Below are 15,760 nucleotides of genomic sequence, written 5' to 3'. Positions count from 1 at the left end.
TGTCAGAGAAAGCAATGATCACATCACAATAATAGTACACACACACAGCTGTCAGAGAAAGCAATGATCACATCACAATAACAGTACACACACATAGCTGTCAGAGAAAGCAATGATCACATCACAATAATAGTACACACACACACAGCTGTCAGAGAAAGCAATGATCACATCACAATAATAGTACACACACACAGCTGTCCGAGAAAGCAATGATTACATCACAATAATAGTACACACACATAGCTGTCAGAGAAAGCAATGATCACATCACAATAATAGTACACACACAGCTGTCAGAGAAAGCAATGATCACATCACAATAATAGTACACACACACAGCTGTCAGAGAAAGCAATGATCACATCACAATAATAGTACACACACACAGCTGTCAGAGAAAGCAATGATCACATCACAATAATAGTACACACACACAGCTGTCAGAGAAAGCAATGATCACATCACAATAATAGTACACACACACAGCTGTCCGAGAAAGCAATGATTACATCACAATAATAGTACACACACATAGCTGTCAGAGAAAGCAATGATCACATCACAATAACAGTACACACATCATAGCTGTCAGAGAAAGCAATGATCACATCACAATAATAGTACACACACAGCTGTCAGAGAAAGCAATGATCACATCACAATAATAGTACACACACACACACAGCTGTCAGAGAAAGCAATGATCACATCACAATAATAGTACACACACACAGCTGTCAGAGAAAGCAATGATCACATCACAATAATAGTACACACACACAGCTGTCCGAGAAAGCAATGATTACATCACAATAATAGTACACACACATAGCTGTCAGAGAAAGCAATGATCACATCACAATAACAGTACACACATCATAGCTGTCAGAGAAAGCAATGATCACATCACAATAATAGTACACACACAGCTGTCAGAGAAAGCAATGATCACATCACAATAATAGTACACACACAGCTGTCAGAGAAAGCAATGATCACATCACAATAATAGTACACACACACAGCTGTCAGAGAAAGCAATGATCACATCACAATAATAGTACACACACACAGCTGTCAGAGAAAGCAATGATCACATCACAATAATAGTACACACACACAGCTGTCAGAGAAAGCAATGATTACATCACAATAATAGTACACACACATAGCTGTCAGAGAAAGCAATGATCACATCACAATAATAGTACACACACAGCTGTCAGAGAAAGCAATGATCACATCACAATAATAGTACACACACACACAGCTGTCAGAGAAAGCAATGATCACATCACAATAATAGTACACACACACACACAGCTGTCAGAGAAAGCAATGATCACATCACAATAATAGTACACACACACAGCTGTCAGAGAAAGCAATGATCACATCACAATAATAAGAATTTACTTACCGATAATTCTATTTCTCGTAGTCCGTAGTGGATGCTGGGGACTCCGTCAGGACCATGGGGAATAGCGGCTCCGCAGGAGACAGGGCACAAAAATAAAGCTTTAGGATCAGGTGGTGTGTACTGGCTCCTCCCCCTATGACCCTCCTCCAAGCCTCAGTTAGGATACTGTGCCCGGACGAGCGTACACAATAAGGAAGGATATTGAACCCCGGGTAAGACTCATACCAGCCACACCAATCACACCGTATAACTTGTGATCTGAACCCAGTTAACAGTATGACAAACTTAGGAGCCTCTGAACAGACGGCTCACAACAACTAACAACCCGATTTTTTTGTAACAATAACTATGTACAAGTATTGCAGACAATCCGCACTTGGGATGGGCGCCCAGCATCCACTACGGACTACGAGAAATAGAATTATCGGTAAGTAAATTCTTATTTTCTCTAACGTCCTAAGTGGATGCTGGGGACTCCGTCAGGACCATGGGGATTATACCAAAGCTCCCAAACGGGCGGGAGAGTGCGGATGACTCTGCAGCACCGAATGAGAGAACTCAAGGTCCTCCTCAGCCAGGGTATCAAATTTGTAGAATTTTGCAAACGTATTTGTCCCTGACCAAGTAGCAGCTCGGCAGAGTTGTAATGCCGAGACTCCCCGGGCAGCCGCCCAGGATGAGCCCACTTTCCTTGTGGAATGGGCCTTGACAGATTTAGGTTGTGGCAAGCCTGCCACAGAATGTGCAAGTTGAATTGTGCTACAAATCCAACGAGCAATCGTCTGCTTAGAAGCAGGAGCACCCATCTTGTTGGGTGCATACAATATAAGCAGTGAGTCAGACTTTCTGACTCCCGCCGTTCTTGAAATATATATTTTCAATGCCCGGACCACGTCCAACAACTTGGAATCCTCCAACTCGTTAGTAGCCGCAGGCACCACAATAGGCTGGTTTAGGTGAAACGCTGACACCACCTTAGGCAGAAAATGAGGACGCGTCCGCAGTTCTGCCCTGTCCGTATGGAAAATCAGATATGGGCTCTTATATGATAAAGCCGCCAATTCTGATACTCTCCTGGCTGAAGCCAGGGCCAGTAGCATGGTTACTTTCCATGTGAGATACTTCAGCTCCACCGATTTGAGCGGCTCAAACCAATGGGATTTGAGAAAATCCAAGACTACATTAAGATCCCACGGTGCCACTGGGGGCACAACCGGGGGCTGTATATGTAGTACTCCTTTTACAAAAGTCTGGACTTCAGGAACTGAAGCCAATTCTTTCTGGAAGAAAATCGACAGGGCCGAAATTTGAACCTTAATGGACCCCAATTTGAGGCCCATAGACAATCCTGTTTGCAGGAAATGTAGGAATCGACCCAGTTGAAATTCCTCCGTGGGGGCCTTCCTGGCCTCACACCACGCAACATATTTCCTCCAAATGCGGTGATAATGTTGTGCAGTCACCTCCTTCCTGGCCTTTACCAGTGTAGGAATGACCTCTTCCGGAATGCCTTTTTCCTTTAGAATTCGGCGTTCAACCGCCATGCCGTCAAACGCAGCCGCGGTAAGTCTTGGAATAGACACGGTCCCTGCTGAAGCAGGTCCCGTCTTAGAGGTAGAGGCCACGGATCCTCCGTGAGCATCTCTTGAAGTTCCGGGTACCAAGTTCTTCTTGGCCAATCCGGAGCCACTAGTATCGTTCTTACTCCCTTTTGCCGTATAATTCTCAGTACTTTTGGTATGAGAGGCAGAGGAGGGAACACATACACTGACTGGAACACCCACGGTGTTACCAGAGCGTCCACAGCTATTGCCTGAGGATCTCTTGACCTGGCGCAATACCTGTCCAGTTTTTTGTTTAGGCGGGACGCCATCATATCCACCATTGGTTTTTCCCAACGGTTCACAATCATGTGGAAGACTTCTGGATGAAGTCCCCACTCTCCCGGGTGTAAATCGTGTCTGCTGAGGAAGTCTGCTTCCCAGTTGTCCACTCCCGGAATGAATACTGCTGACAGTGCTATCACATGATCTTCCGCCCAGCGAAGAATCCTTGCAGCTTCTGCCATTGCTGTCCTGCTTCTTGTGCCGCCCTGTCTGTTTACGTGGGCGACTGCCGTGATGTTGTCCGACTGGATCAACACCGGCTGACCCTGAAGCAGGGGTTTTGCCAGACTTAGAGCATTGTAAATCGCTCTTAGCTCCAGTATATTTATGTGAAGAGACATCTCCAGGCTTGACCATACTCCCTGGAAGTTTCTTCCTTGTGTGACCGCTCCCCAGCCTCTCAGACTGGCATCCGTGGTCACCAGGACCCAGTCCTGTATGCCGAATCTGCGGCCCTCTAACAGATGAGCACTCTGCAACCACCACAGAAGAGACACCCTTGTCCGTGGCGATAAGGTTATCCGCTGATGCATCTGCAGATGCGATCCGGACCATTTGTCCAGCAGATCCCACTGAAAAGTTCGTGCGTGGAATCTGCCGAATGGAATCGCTTCGTAAGAAGCCACCATCTTTCCCAGGACTCTTGTGCATTGATGCACAGACACTGTCCCTGGTTTTAGGAGGTTCCTGACAAGTTCGGATAACTCCCTGGCTTTCTCCTCCGGAAGAAACACCTTTTTCTGAACCGTGTCCAGAATCATTCCCAGGAATAGCAGACGTGTCGTCGGGGTCAACTGAGATTTTGGAAAATTCAGAATCCACCCGTGTTGTTGCAGCACTAGTTGGGTTAGTGCTACTCCGTCTTCCAGCTGTTCTCTGGATCTTGCCCTTATCAGGAGATCGTCCAAGTAAGGGATAATTAATACGCCTCTTCTTCGTAGAAGGATCATCATTTCGGCCATTACCTTGGTAAAGACCTGAGGTGCCGTGGACAATCCAAACGGCAGCGTCTGAAACTGATAATGACAGTTTTGCACCACGAACCTGAGGTACCCTTGATGTGAAGGGCAAATTGGGACATGCAGGTAAGCGTCCTTTATGTCCAGGGACACCATAAAGTCCCCTTCTTCCAGATTCGCTATCACTGCTCTGAGTGACTCCATCTTGAACTTGAATTTTTGTATGTACAGGTTCAAAGATTTGAGATTTAGAATAGGTCTTACCGAGCCGTCCGGCTTCGGTACCACAAATAGCGTGGAGTAATACCCCTTTCCCTGTTGTAGGAGGGGTACCTTGACTATCACCTGCTGAGCAAACAGCTTGTGAATGGCTTCCAATACCGTCGCCCTGTCTGAGGGAGACGTTGGCAAAGCAGACTTTAGGAACCGGCGAGGGGGAGACTTCTCGAATTCCAACCTGTAACCCTGAGATACTACCTGCAGAATCCAGGTGTCCACCTGTGAGCAAGCCCACTGTGCGCTGAAATTCTTGAGTCGACCCCCCACCGTTCCTGAGTCCGCTTGTAAGGCCCCAGCGTCATGCTGAGGGCTTTGCAGAACCCTGGGAGGGCTTCTGTTCCTGGGCAGGGGCTGCTTGCTGCCCTCTCTTACCCTTTCCTCTGCCCCGAGGCAGATATGACTGTCCTTTTGTCCGCTTGTTCTTATAGGAACGAAAGGACTGCGGCTGAAAAGACGGTGTCTTTTTCTGTTGGGAGGGGGTCTGAGGTAAAAAAGTGGATTTTCCGGCAGTTGCCGTAGCCACCAGATCCGATAGACCGACGCCAAATAATTCCTCCCCTTTATACGGCAATACTTCCATATGTCGTTTGGAATCCGCATCACCTGACCACTGTCGCGTCCATAAACTCCTTCTGGCAGATATGGACATCGCATTTACTCTCGATGCCAGAGTGCAAATATCTCTCTGCGCATCTCGCATATAAAGGAAAGCATCCTTTAATTGCTCTATAGTCAATAAAATACTGTCCCTATCCAGGGTATCAATATTTTCAGTCAGGGAATCCAACCAGACGACCCCAGCACTGCACATCCAGGCTGAGGCGATGGCTGGTCGCAGTATAACACCAGTATGTGTGTATATACTTTTTAAGGTAGTTTCCAGCCTCCTATCTGCTGGATCCTTGAGGGCGGCCGTATCAGGAGACGGTAACGCCACTTGTTTTGATAAGCGTGTGAGCGCCTTATCCACCCTAGGGGGTGTTTCCCAGCGCGCCCTAACCTCTGGCGGGAAAGGGTATAATGCTAATAACTTTTTTGAAATTAGCATTTTTCTATCTGGGTTAACCCACGCTTCATCACATACATCATTTAATTCCTCTGATTCAGGAAAAACTACAGGTAGTTTTTTCACCCCCCACATAATACCCCTTTTTGTGGTACTTGTAGTATCAGAGATATGCAAAGCCTCCTTCATTGCCGTGATCATATAACGTGTGGCCCTACTTGAAAATACGTTTGTTTCATCACCGTCGACACTAGATTCAGTGTCTGTGTCTGGGTCTGTGTCGACCGACTGAGGTAAAGGGCGCTTTACAGCCCCTGACGGTGTCTGAGACGCCTGGGCAGGTACTAACTGGTTTGCCGGCCGTCTCATGTCGTCAACTGATTTTTGTAATGTGCTGACATTATCACGTAATTCCATAAACAAAGCCATCCATTCCGGTGTCGACTCCCTGGGGGGTGACATCACCATTATCGGCAATTGCTCTGCCTCCACGCCAACATCGTCCTCATAAATGTCGACACACACGTACCGACACACAGCAGACACACAGGGAATGCTCTTATCGAAGACAGGACCCCACTAGCCCTTTGGGGAGACAGAGGGAGAGTTTGCCAGCACACACCCAAGTGCTATAATATATATGGGAACAACCCTATATAAGTGTTGTTCCTTATAGCCGCTTAAATATATAAAAATATCGCCAAAATATGCCCCCCCTCTCTGTTTTACCCTGTTTCTGTAGTGCAGTGCAGGGGAGAGTCCTGGGAGCCTTCCTCACAGCGGAGCTGAGCAGGAAAATGGCGCTGTGTGCTGAGGAGAATAAGCCCCGCCCCCTATTCCGGCGGGCTTTTCTCCCGGAGTTTTAGACATTTGGCATGGGTTAAATACATACATATAGCCTCAATGGCTATATGTGATGTATTCTTTTGCCATAAAAGGTATTATATATTGCTGCCCAGGGCGCCCCCAGCAGCGCCCTGCACCCTCCGTGACCGTCTGGTGTGAAGTGTGTGACAACAATGGCGCACAGCTGCAGTGCTGTGCGCTACCTTCATGAAGACTGAAGAGCCTTCTGCCGCCTGTTTCCGGACCTTCAATCTTCAGCATCTGTAAGGGGGGTCGGCGGCGCGGCTCCGGGACGAACCCCAGGGTGAGACCTGTGTTCCGACTCCCTCTGGAGCTAATGGTGTCCAGTAGCCTAAGAATCCAATCCATCCTGCACGCAGGTGAGTTGAAATTCTCTCCCCTAAGTCCCTCGATGCAGTGAGCCTGTTGCCAGCAGGACTCACTGAAAATAAAAAACCTAAAAAACTTTTTCTAAGCAGCTCTTTAGGAGAGCCACCTAGATTGCACCCTGCTCGGACGGGCACAAAAACCTAACTGAGGCTTGGAGGAGGGTCATAGGGGGAGGAGCCAGTACACACCACCTGATCCTAAAGCTTTATTTTTGTGCCCTGTCTCCTGCGGAGCCGCTATTCCCCATGGTCCTGACGGAGTCCCCAGCATCCACTTAGGACGTTAGAGAAAATAGTACACACATCATAGCTGTCAGAGATAGCAATGATCACATCACAATAATAGTACACACACACAGCTGTCAGAGAAAGCAATGATCACATCACAATAATAGTACACACATCATAGCTGTCAGAGAGGATACTTGGGGCCTAATTCAGATCTGATCACAGCAGCAAATTTGTTAGCAGTTGAGCAGATGTAACATGTGCAGAGAGAGTTAGATTTGGGTGGGGTGTGTTCAAACTGAAATCTAAATTGCAGTGTAAAAATAAAGCAGCCAGTATTTACTCTGCACAGAAACAATATAACCCACCCAAATCTAACTCTCTCTGCACATGTTATATCTGCCCCCCCTGCAGTGCACATGGGCGCTCATTCCGAGTTGTTCGCTCGCAAGCTGCTTTTAGCAGCATTGCACACGCTAAGCCGCCGCCTACTGGGAGTGAATGTTAGCTTATCAAAATTGTGAACGAAAGATTCGCAATATTGCGAAAAGACTTCTCTGTGCAGTTTCTGAGTAGCTTGAGACTTACTCTTCCAGTGCGATCAGTTCAGTGCTTGTCGTTCCTGGTTTGACGTCACAAACACACCCAGCGTTCGCCCAGACACTCCTCCGTTTCTCCAGCCACTCCCGCGTTTTTCCCAGAAACGGTAGCGTTTTTTCACACACTCCCATAAAACGGCCAGTTTCCGCCCAGAAACACCCACTTCCTGTCAATCACACTACGATCTCCAGAACGAAGAAAAAAACCTCGTAATGCCGTGAGTAAAATACCAATCTTCATAGCAAATTTACTTGGCGCAGTCGCAGTGCGAACATTGCACATGCGCAATTAGCGGAAAATCGCTGCGATGCGAAGAAAATTACCGAGCGAACAACTCGGAATGAGGGCCATGGTTTTGCCCAATTGCTAACAAATTTGCTGCTGCGATCAAATCTGAATTACCACCTTGGTTTTTACTTACTCAGTATATTGATATCCATTTAATGAAACGTGTCGTAGGTAGAACAATACATACATGTAAACAGTCCACATCAGTGGTTCACAAACGTTTTTGAGTCACGGCGCCCTAGAGCATCAGAATTTTTTTTCACGGCATCCCTAGGCCAAATGTTTCTTATTGAGAATTTTAGAAAAAAACAATTTAATTCGGTAAAATGTGCTTATATGTCATCCTTCGGTTCAATTATGTGGTGAGGGACAGGATTCACTTCTGTTTGTCCACATAATTTATGATTGGAGGACACCAGCACTGGTTTTGCCTATTACATTGACCATAAATATTTGAATTGGTTCTTGACCACCAATCCAAGACACCCATGCAAGTGTCCCGAAGCACCCCAGGGTGCCTAGGCACACAGTTTGGGAACCACTGGTCCATATAGCTAAGTTTACTTCTCAGCAGCTGCAGAGATCACAGAACCAACGCGTTTCAGGAGTGTCTCAGGAGACTACCCCTTTTACACCGCCAGCATATAACATGGGTTAGTGCACATGAACGAGCATAACCCGTGTTGCTGGTTGGTGTAAAGGGGTCGAGTTGGAATAATCTGGGTCGAGTGACCCGGTATTCCAACTCGGGTAGTTTGCAGGGTTGAACACGTGCTCAACCCGGCAAACTGCCCAGTGTAAACGGAAGCCGGGTCGTATCGACCCTGCTCCCGTTCACATTGATGTACAGGCAGCGCTTGGAGATCATGTGATCTCCAAGTGTCGCCCCCACCGCGTCACCGGCAACGTCACCAACCCGGCAATATGCCGGGCTGTTGACTGCAGATGGAAAGGGGGCTGATGCGGGTCGCAGCCGGGTAGCACCCGTGTTAGGCTCCCGGCTGAGACCCGCGATTTTAGTCTCAAAGCGATATCATGGAGAACAGAGTGGAGATTCCACTATAGTCTCATCACCCATAGATACGTGTCTGCTGGTCAATAAGGGGACCTCTCTGTACTACGTGCATGTACCTACTTATGTATCTCCACTTAAGATTACTTTAACTGCATTGTTATAAAACTTTCCTACTGGCTTCTGGTCTGGAAAAAACATGTATTACAGTTCTTTCTAACCCACCTACTTATACCCCTATGCCATTACCCACTGGCATACTCACTCTCAGATCATCAGTCAGGGCACAGGCCTCCAGGACATCCTGGTACAGACGCTCATTAAATTCCTTCCCGAACAGGATGTTCTCTCTGATGGTGGCAAACTGGATCCATGGTTCCTGAGCCACAAAGCCAAATCCAAACTCCTGATGGGACACAAAGAGGTCTCCACCTAGTCTGCGACAAGAAATAACTATCAGCCGGCTCTTTACACTTGGACCAACTACCAATCATTAGTTGTGTAAAGCAGCTATTTGTACATTTGATTATGTGAGAGAGATCAATATACTGTATGTCCAGGTGATTTGGTGAGAGATGCCATAACCTATATGTATAATTAGGTGTAAGATGCCGTTACCTATACAGGCAACTGGGAGTGAGAGGCCATTACCTGTACAAGTGACTGGGTGCCAGAGGCATTTTCCTGTCAAGGTGATTGGGTATGCGTGGCTCTTACCTGTACAGGTGATCAGCTGTGAGAGACTGTTACCTGTACAGGTGAACATATGGGTGTGAGAAGTCATTACCTGTCAAGGTGATTGGGTAAGAAGAGTCATACCTGTAAAGTTTATTATGTGTGAGAGGCCATTACCTGGACAGGTTGATAGATGTGAGCAGCCATTAATTGGTAGAGGTGATTAAGTGCAAGAGGCACTTACCTGTACAGTTCACTAGGAGTGTGAGGCTCTTACCTGTACATGTGATTGGGGTGAGACACTGTTAACTGTACAGGTGATGAGGTACTAGGTGCCAGTACCTGTGCAGGCTATGAGGTGTGAGGTGTTCATATCTGCACAGGTTATGAGGTGTCAGTATCTGTACAAGTGATTAGGCAAGATATGCTGTTATCTGTACAGGAAGTGAGGTGTGAGGTGCCAATATCTGTACAGGTGATTAGGTATGATATGTTGTTATCTGTACAGGAAGTGAGGTGTGAGGTGCCAATATCTGTACAGGTGATTAGGTATGATATGTTGTTATCTGTACAGGTGTGAGGTGTCCACATCTATACAGATTATGAAGTAACAGGTTCTGAGAAGGTGATGAGGTGTGAGATACCAGTACCTGTGCAAGTGATGAGGTGTGAGGTGCCAATATCTGTACAGGTTGTGAGGTATCAGTATCTGCACAGGTGATTAGGTATGATATGCTGTTATCTGTAGAGGTGATGTGGTGTGATATGGTGTGAGGTGTCCATATCTGTACAGGTAATGAAGTGCCAGTATCTGAGCAGGTGATAAGGAGTGAGATGCCAGTACCTGTACAGGTGATGAGGTGTGATATGCTGTTATCTGTACAGGTGATGAGGTGTGAGAAGCCAGTACCTGTACAGGTGATGAGGTGTGATATGCTGTTATCTGTACAGGTGATGAGGTGTGATATGCTGTTATCTGTACAGGTGATGAGGTGTGATATGCTGTTATCTGTACAGGTGATGAGGTGTGAGAAGCCAGTACCTGTACAGGTGATGAGGTGTGATATGCTGTTATCTGTACAGGTGATGAGGTGTGAGAAGCCAGTACCTGTACAGGTGATGAGGTGTGATATGCTGTTATCTGTACAGGTGATGAGGTGTGAGAAGCCAGTACCTGTACAGGTGATGAGGTGTGATATGCTGTTATCTGTACAGGTGATGAGGTGTGATATGCTGTTATCTGTACAGGTGATGAGGTGTGATATGCTGTTATCTGTACAGGTGATGAGGTGTGAGAAGCCAGTACCTGTACAGGTGATGAGGTGTGATATGCTGTTATCTGTACAGGTGATGAGGTGTGAGAAGCCAGTACCTGTACAGGTGATGAGGTGTGATATGCTGTTATCTGTACAGGTGATGAGGTGTGAGAAGCCAGTACCTGTACAGGTGATGAGGTGTGATATGCGGTTATCTGTACAGGTGATGAGGTGTGAGATTCCAGTATCTGTACAGGTGATGAGGTGTGATATGCTGTTATCTGTACAGGTGATGAGGTGTGATATGCTGTTATCTGTACAGGTGATGAGGTGTGATATGCTGTTATCTGTACAGGTGATGAGGTGTGATATGCTGTTATCTGTACAGGTGATGAGGTGTGAGAAGCCAGTACCTGTACAGGTGATGATGTGTGATATGCTGTTATCTGTACAGGTGATGAGGTGTGAGAAGCCAGTACCTGTACAGGTGATGAGGTGTGATATGCGGTTATCTGTACAGGTGATGAGGTGTGATATGCTGTTATCTGTACAGGTGATGAGGTGTGATATGCTGTTATCTGTACAGGTGATGAGGTGTGATATGCTGTTATCTGTACAGGTGATGAGGTGTGATATGCTGTTATCTGTACAGGTGATGAGGTGTGAGAAGCCAGTACCTGTACAGGTGATGAGGTGTGATATGCTGTTATCTGTACAGGTGATGAGGTGTGATATGCTGTTATCTGTACAGGTGATGAGGTGTGAGAAGCCAGTACCTGTACAGGTGATGAGGTGTGATATGCTGTTATCTGTACAGGTGATGAGGTGTGAGAAGCCAGTACCTGTACAGGTGATGAGGTGTGAGAAGCCAGTACCTGTACAGGTGATGAGGTGTGATATGCTGTTATCTGTACAGGTGATGAGGTGTGAGAAGCCAGTACCTGTACAGGTGATGAGGTGTGATATGCTGTTATCTGTACAGGTGATGAGGTGTGATATGCTGTTATCTGTACAGGTGATGAGGTGTGATATGCTGTTATCTGTACAGGTGATGAGGTGTGAGATTCCAGTATCTGTACAGGTGATGAGGTGTGATATGCTGTTATCTGTACAGGTGATGAGGTGTGAGATTCCAGTATCTGTACAGGTGATGAGGTGTGATATGCTGTTATCTGTACAGGTGATGAGGTGTGATATGCTGTTATCTGTACAGGTGATGAGGTGTGATATGCTGTTATCTGTACAGGTGATGAGGTGTGAGATTCCAGTATCTGTACAGGTGATGAGGTGTGATATGCTGTTATCTGTACAGGTGATGAGGTGTGAGAAGCCAGTACCTGTACAGGTGATGAGGTGTGATATGCTGTTATCTGTACAGGTGATGAGGTGTGATATGCTGTTATCTGTACAGGTGATGAGGTGTGAGATTCCAGTATCTGTACATTTGATGAGGTGTGATATGCTGTTATCTGTACAGGTGATGAGGTGTGATATGCTGTTATCTGTACAGGTGATGAGGTGTGATATGCTGTTATCTGTACAGGTGATGAGGTGTGATATGCTGTTATCTGTACAGGTGATGAGGTGTGATATGCTGTTATCTGTACAGGTGATGAGGTGTGAAAGGCTGTTACCTTGTCAGTTCTCCTGTGATTGCTGAAAGCAAACTGCTTTTCCCACAGCCAACTCTACCAACGATGGCAATCAGTGCTCCCTGTAGAGGAGTCAGAAACAGCTGGCATGAAGTCCTACTATAGAGCTCTCACTCTATTTCTCTGCATGTTTGCCTTGGAATACACACTATTTACCGGCGGTGAGGATGCCGGCTGTTAAGATCTCGACATCGGCATTCCACCTGCCAGAAAGCCGGCAGCGGGATGAGCGCTGAGTCCCCTTGTGGGCTCGCTGTACTTGCCACACTGCGGGCTCAGTGGCTCGCTGTGCTCGCCATAGGTTCTATTCTCACTCTATGGGTGTCGTGGACATCCACGAGTTGGAATAGCCCACGTGCGCTAGGATTCCGGCTGTCGGCATTGTCGGCTGACGGGATTCCAGCATCAGTATCCTGACAGCCTGCAAATTGATTGCATCCTATTTTCCTTGGCCTGTGGATTTGCTGGAAGATTAACAAGGTGGTCACATGATGCGGTCACATGACATGAGGAGAGTAACCAAAGCTTTCTCACCTTTTTCACAGACAGATTTTGAATGAAGAGCTGGAGCGATCGGGATCTTTCTCCGCCGTCTTTGACCTCTGACCCTGTCCCCCAGGAAAAAACAGCATCTCGCAATTCCACTACACAGGATCCGTCTGTAGATGGCGCTGGAGAAGGGCATGATGGTAATTAGTGACACTATATCGGAAATGTATAAGTATACAGTTCATCAATATTATCACATTTACTCTAATTTTAACCATAAATGTCCTTCACAGTGACTAACTCTCTCTCCATACAACTGTAGCCCCCGACCAATGTTCTAAAATACGCAGGGTGTGATAAATGTCACTAATTAAGCCGTCTCATTTAAATTTTCTAGACTTGCTAAAAATAGGATTTTGGTACTTACCAGATAAATCCTTTTCTTTGAATCCACAAGGGTCACTGGAGTACTCTTGGGATATTAACGGGGCGTTAGCAGGGACAGACACATTTAAATATTTAAATTAGTAACCCTCCTCCCCCTCCATACTCCCAAAATACATCAGTTTTTACTGAGCCGAACAGGAGCGAAAGAGAGGATGAACAATGGAGAATTACAAACAATAATATAACATAACAGACAACGGGAAAGTTGATACATAACAGGACAGACAACTGGAAAGTTGACACGACAACACATAACAATCACAGTAACATTTAAACAAGCCGGTGATCATGTGTTACCATAAGATATACTGAACTTTACCACAATTCAGGTGAACTGCTCTGGGTGGGCGTCCAGTGCCCCCTGTGGATTCAAAGAAAAGGATTTATCTGGTAAGTACCAAAATCTTATTTTCTTCTTCATCCACTAGGGGTCACTGGAGTACTCTTGGGACGTACCAAAGTTCCCCCTTGGGCGGGAGAGCTGGTTGGCACCTGTAACACTAGACGGCCAAAGCTAGATGCTGATGCCGCAAACGTATCAAACTTGTAAAAGCGCACAAACGTGTGCACTGATGACCATGTAGCTGCACGGCAAAGTTGTGTCGTGGAAGCCCCGCGACCTGCTGCCCATGACGTTCCCACAGAACATGTGGAATGTGCTGAAATAGATGGGCAGTTGTAGACTAGCATGAAAATAAGCCTGACGAATAGTCAGCTTAATCCATCTAGCCAAGGTCTGTTTGGAAGCTGGCCAACCTACCTTGACTGAGAACAAACAATGGGGCAGATGTATTAACCTGGAGAAGGCATAAGGAAGTGTTAAACCAGTGATATGTGCAATAAATGCACCAGCCAATCGGTTCCAATATGTAAATTAACAGTTAGGAGCTGATTGGCTGGTGTGTTTATCACCTTGCACATATCACTGGTTTATCACTTCCTTATGCCATTTCCAGGTTAATACATCTGCCCCAGTGTATCTGTTTTACGTAATGTTGATGTTCGGGCTACATAAATGCGAAGCACGCAAACCACATCCAAAGAAGCTGGAGTTCCTGACCCTTCTGAAAAAAGAGGAACTACGATTGGTTGATTTATATGAAAGGAGGATACTACCTTAGGGAGAAAAGCGGGATTCGTCCGAAGTTCCACTCTGTCGTCATGAAACACCTGATACGGTGGTTTGCATGACAACGCACCCAAATCTGAAACACGCCTTGCCGAAGCTAAGGCTGAGAGAAAAACTGTTTTCCAAGTTAGAAACTTAACATACACTTGCTGTAAGCGTTCAAAAGTTGAGGATTGCAAAAAGTCTAAAACTAGATTCAAGTCCCATGGAGCTGTAGGTGGTATAAATGGAGGTTGTACTCTAAGGACACCTTGCAGAAATGCATGCACTGTTGGCAAAAGCGCCAAACAGCGCTGAAAGAAAATTGACAAAGTAGAAACCTGCACCTTTAGTGTCGCTAAAACGTAGTCCTCCATCTAGCCCCGCTTGTAAAAATAGCAAAAGATGGGATAACTTGAAAGAAGATGTCGAAACTTCCAAACTTCACACCAACCAATATAAGCTCGCCAAATCCTGTGATAATGAGCTGCCGTCACTGGCTCCTTAGCACGTAACATGGTTGGTATAACCGACTGTGGAATGCACCCTCGTCTTAACAGAGCGGTTTCAACAGCTACCCCGTCAAACGCAGCCGGCTTAATCGGGGTAAAGAAACCCTGTTGCAGAAGGTCTGTACGTAACGGAAGCGGCCACGGATCATCTGCGAGTAAACCACAGAGATCCGAGAACCAAGCTCTCCGAGGCCAATGAGGTGCCACTAGTAGGACGGTCGTGGACTCTCGTTTGATCCGCTTTAGCAACCGAGGAAGCAGCGGAAATGGTGGAAATAGATACACAAGCCTATTGTGAGAGCATCCACTGCCACTGCCTTTGGATCTCTTGTTCTGGACACATACTTGGGTGTCTGATTTTGGCGAGATGCCATTAGATCCACCTGTGGGTAACCCCACCGCTGGACTAACATCTGAAACACTTCTGGATGTAAAGCCCACTTTCCTGGATGAAAATCCTGACGACTGAGATAATCTGCTTCCCAGTTGTCCACTCCTGGAACGAAGACTGCGGACAATATCACTTAGTGATGCTCGGTCCAAGTCGGGATTCAAGCAACTTCTCGCATGGCCATGCGACTTTGAGTCCCTCCTTGTTTGTTGATGTGTGCTGCAGCCGTCACGTTGTCTGACTGAATCTGAACAGTCTGAGACTGGAGTATGTAAACTGCCTGTTGCAGAGCATTGTAAATTGCCCCGAGTTCC

The 15,760-nt window shown here is 46.5% G+C and overlaps 1 protein-coding gene across 1 annotated transcript in view; it reads right to left on the bottom strand.

Annotated features, from left to right (window-relative positions):
• Positions 1-15,760, bottom strand: part of ABCC10 (ATP binding cassette subfamily C member 10) — a 144,266-nt gene that overhangs the window by 71,909 nt on the left and 56,597 nt on the right. The window contains exons 6-8 of the mRNA XM_063918766.1: positions 13,034-13,170; positions 12,482-12,561; positions 9,182-9,353 (exon numbers count right to left, since the gene is read on the bottom strand). Coding sequence (XP_063774836.1) covers positions 9,182-9,353; positions 12,482-12,561; positions 13,034-13,170 — 389 coding nt within the window. The remainder of the gene's footprint in view (positions 1-9,181; positions 9,354-12,481; positions 12,562-13,033; positions 13,171-15,760) is intronic.

This window comes from Pseudophryne corroboree, chromosome 4 (genome assembly GCF_028390025.1).
Source record: "Pseudophryne corroboree isolate aPseCor3 chromosome 4, aPseCor3.hap2, whole genome shotgun sequence".
Classification (NCBI taxonomy): domain Eukaryota; kingdom Metazoa; phylum Chordata; class Amphibia; order Anura; family Myobatrachidae; genus Pseudophryne; species Pseudophryne corroboree.
This window is presented reverse-complemented; position numbering and strand designations above follow the sequence as displayed.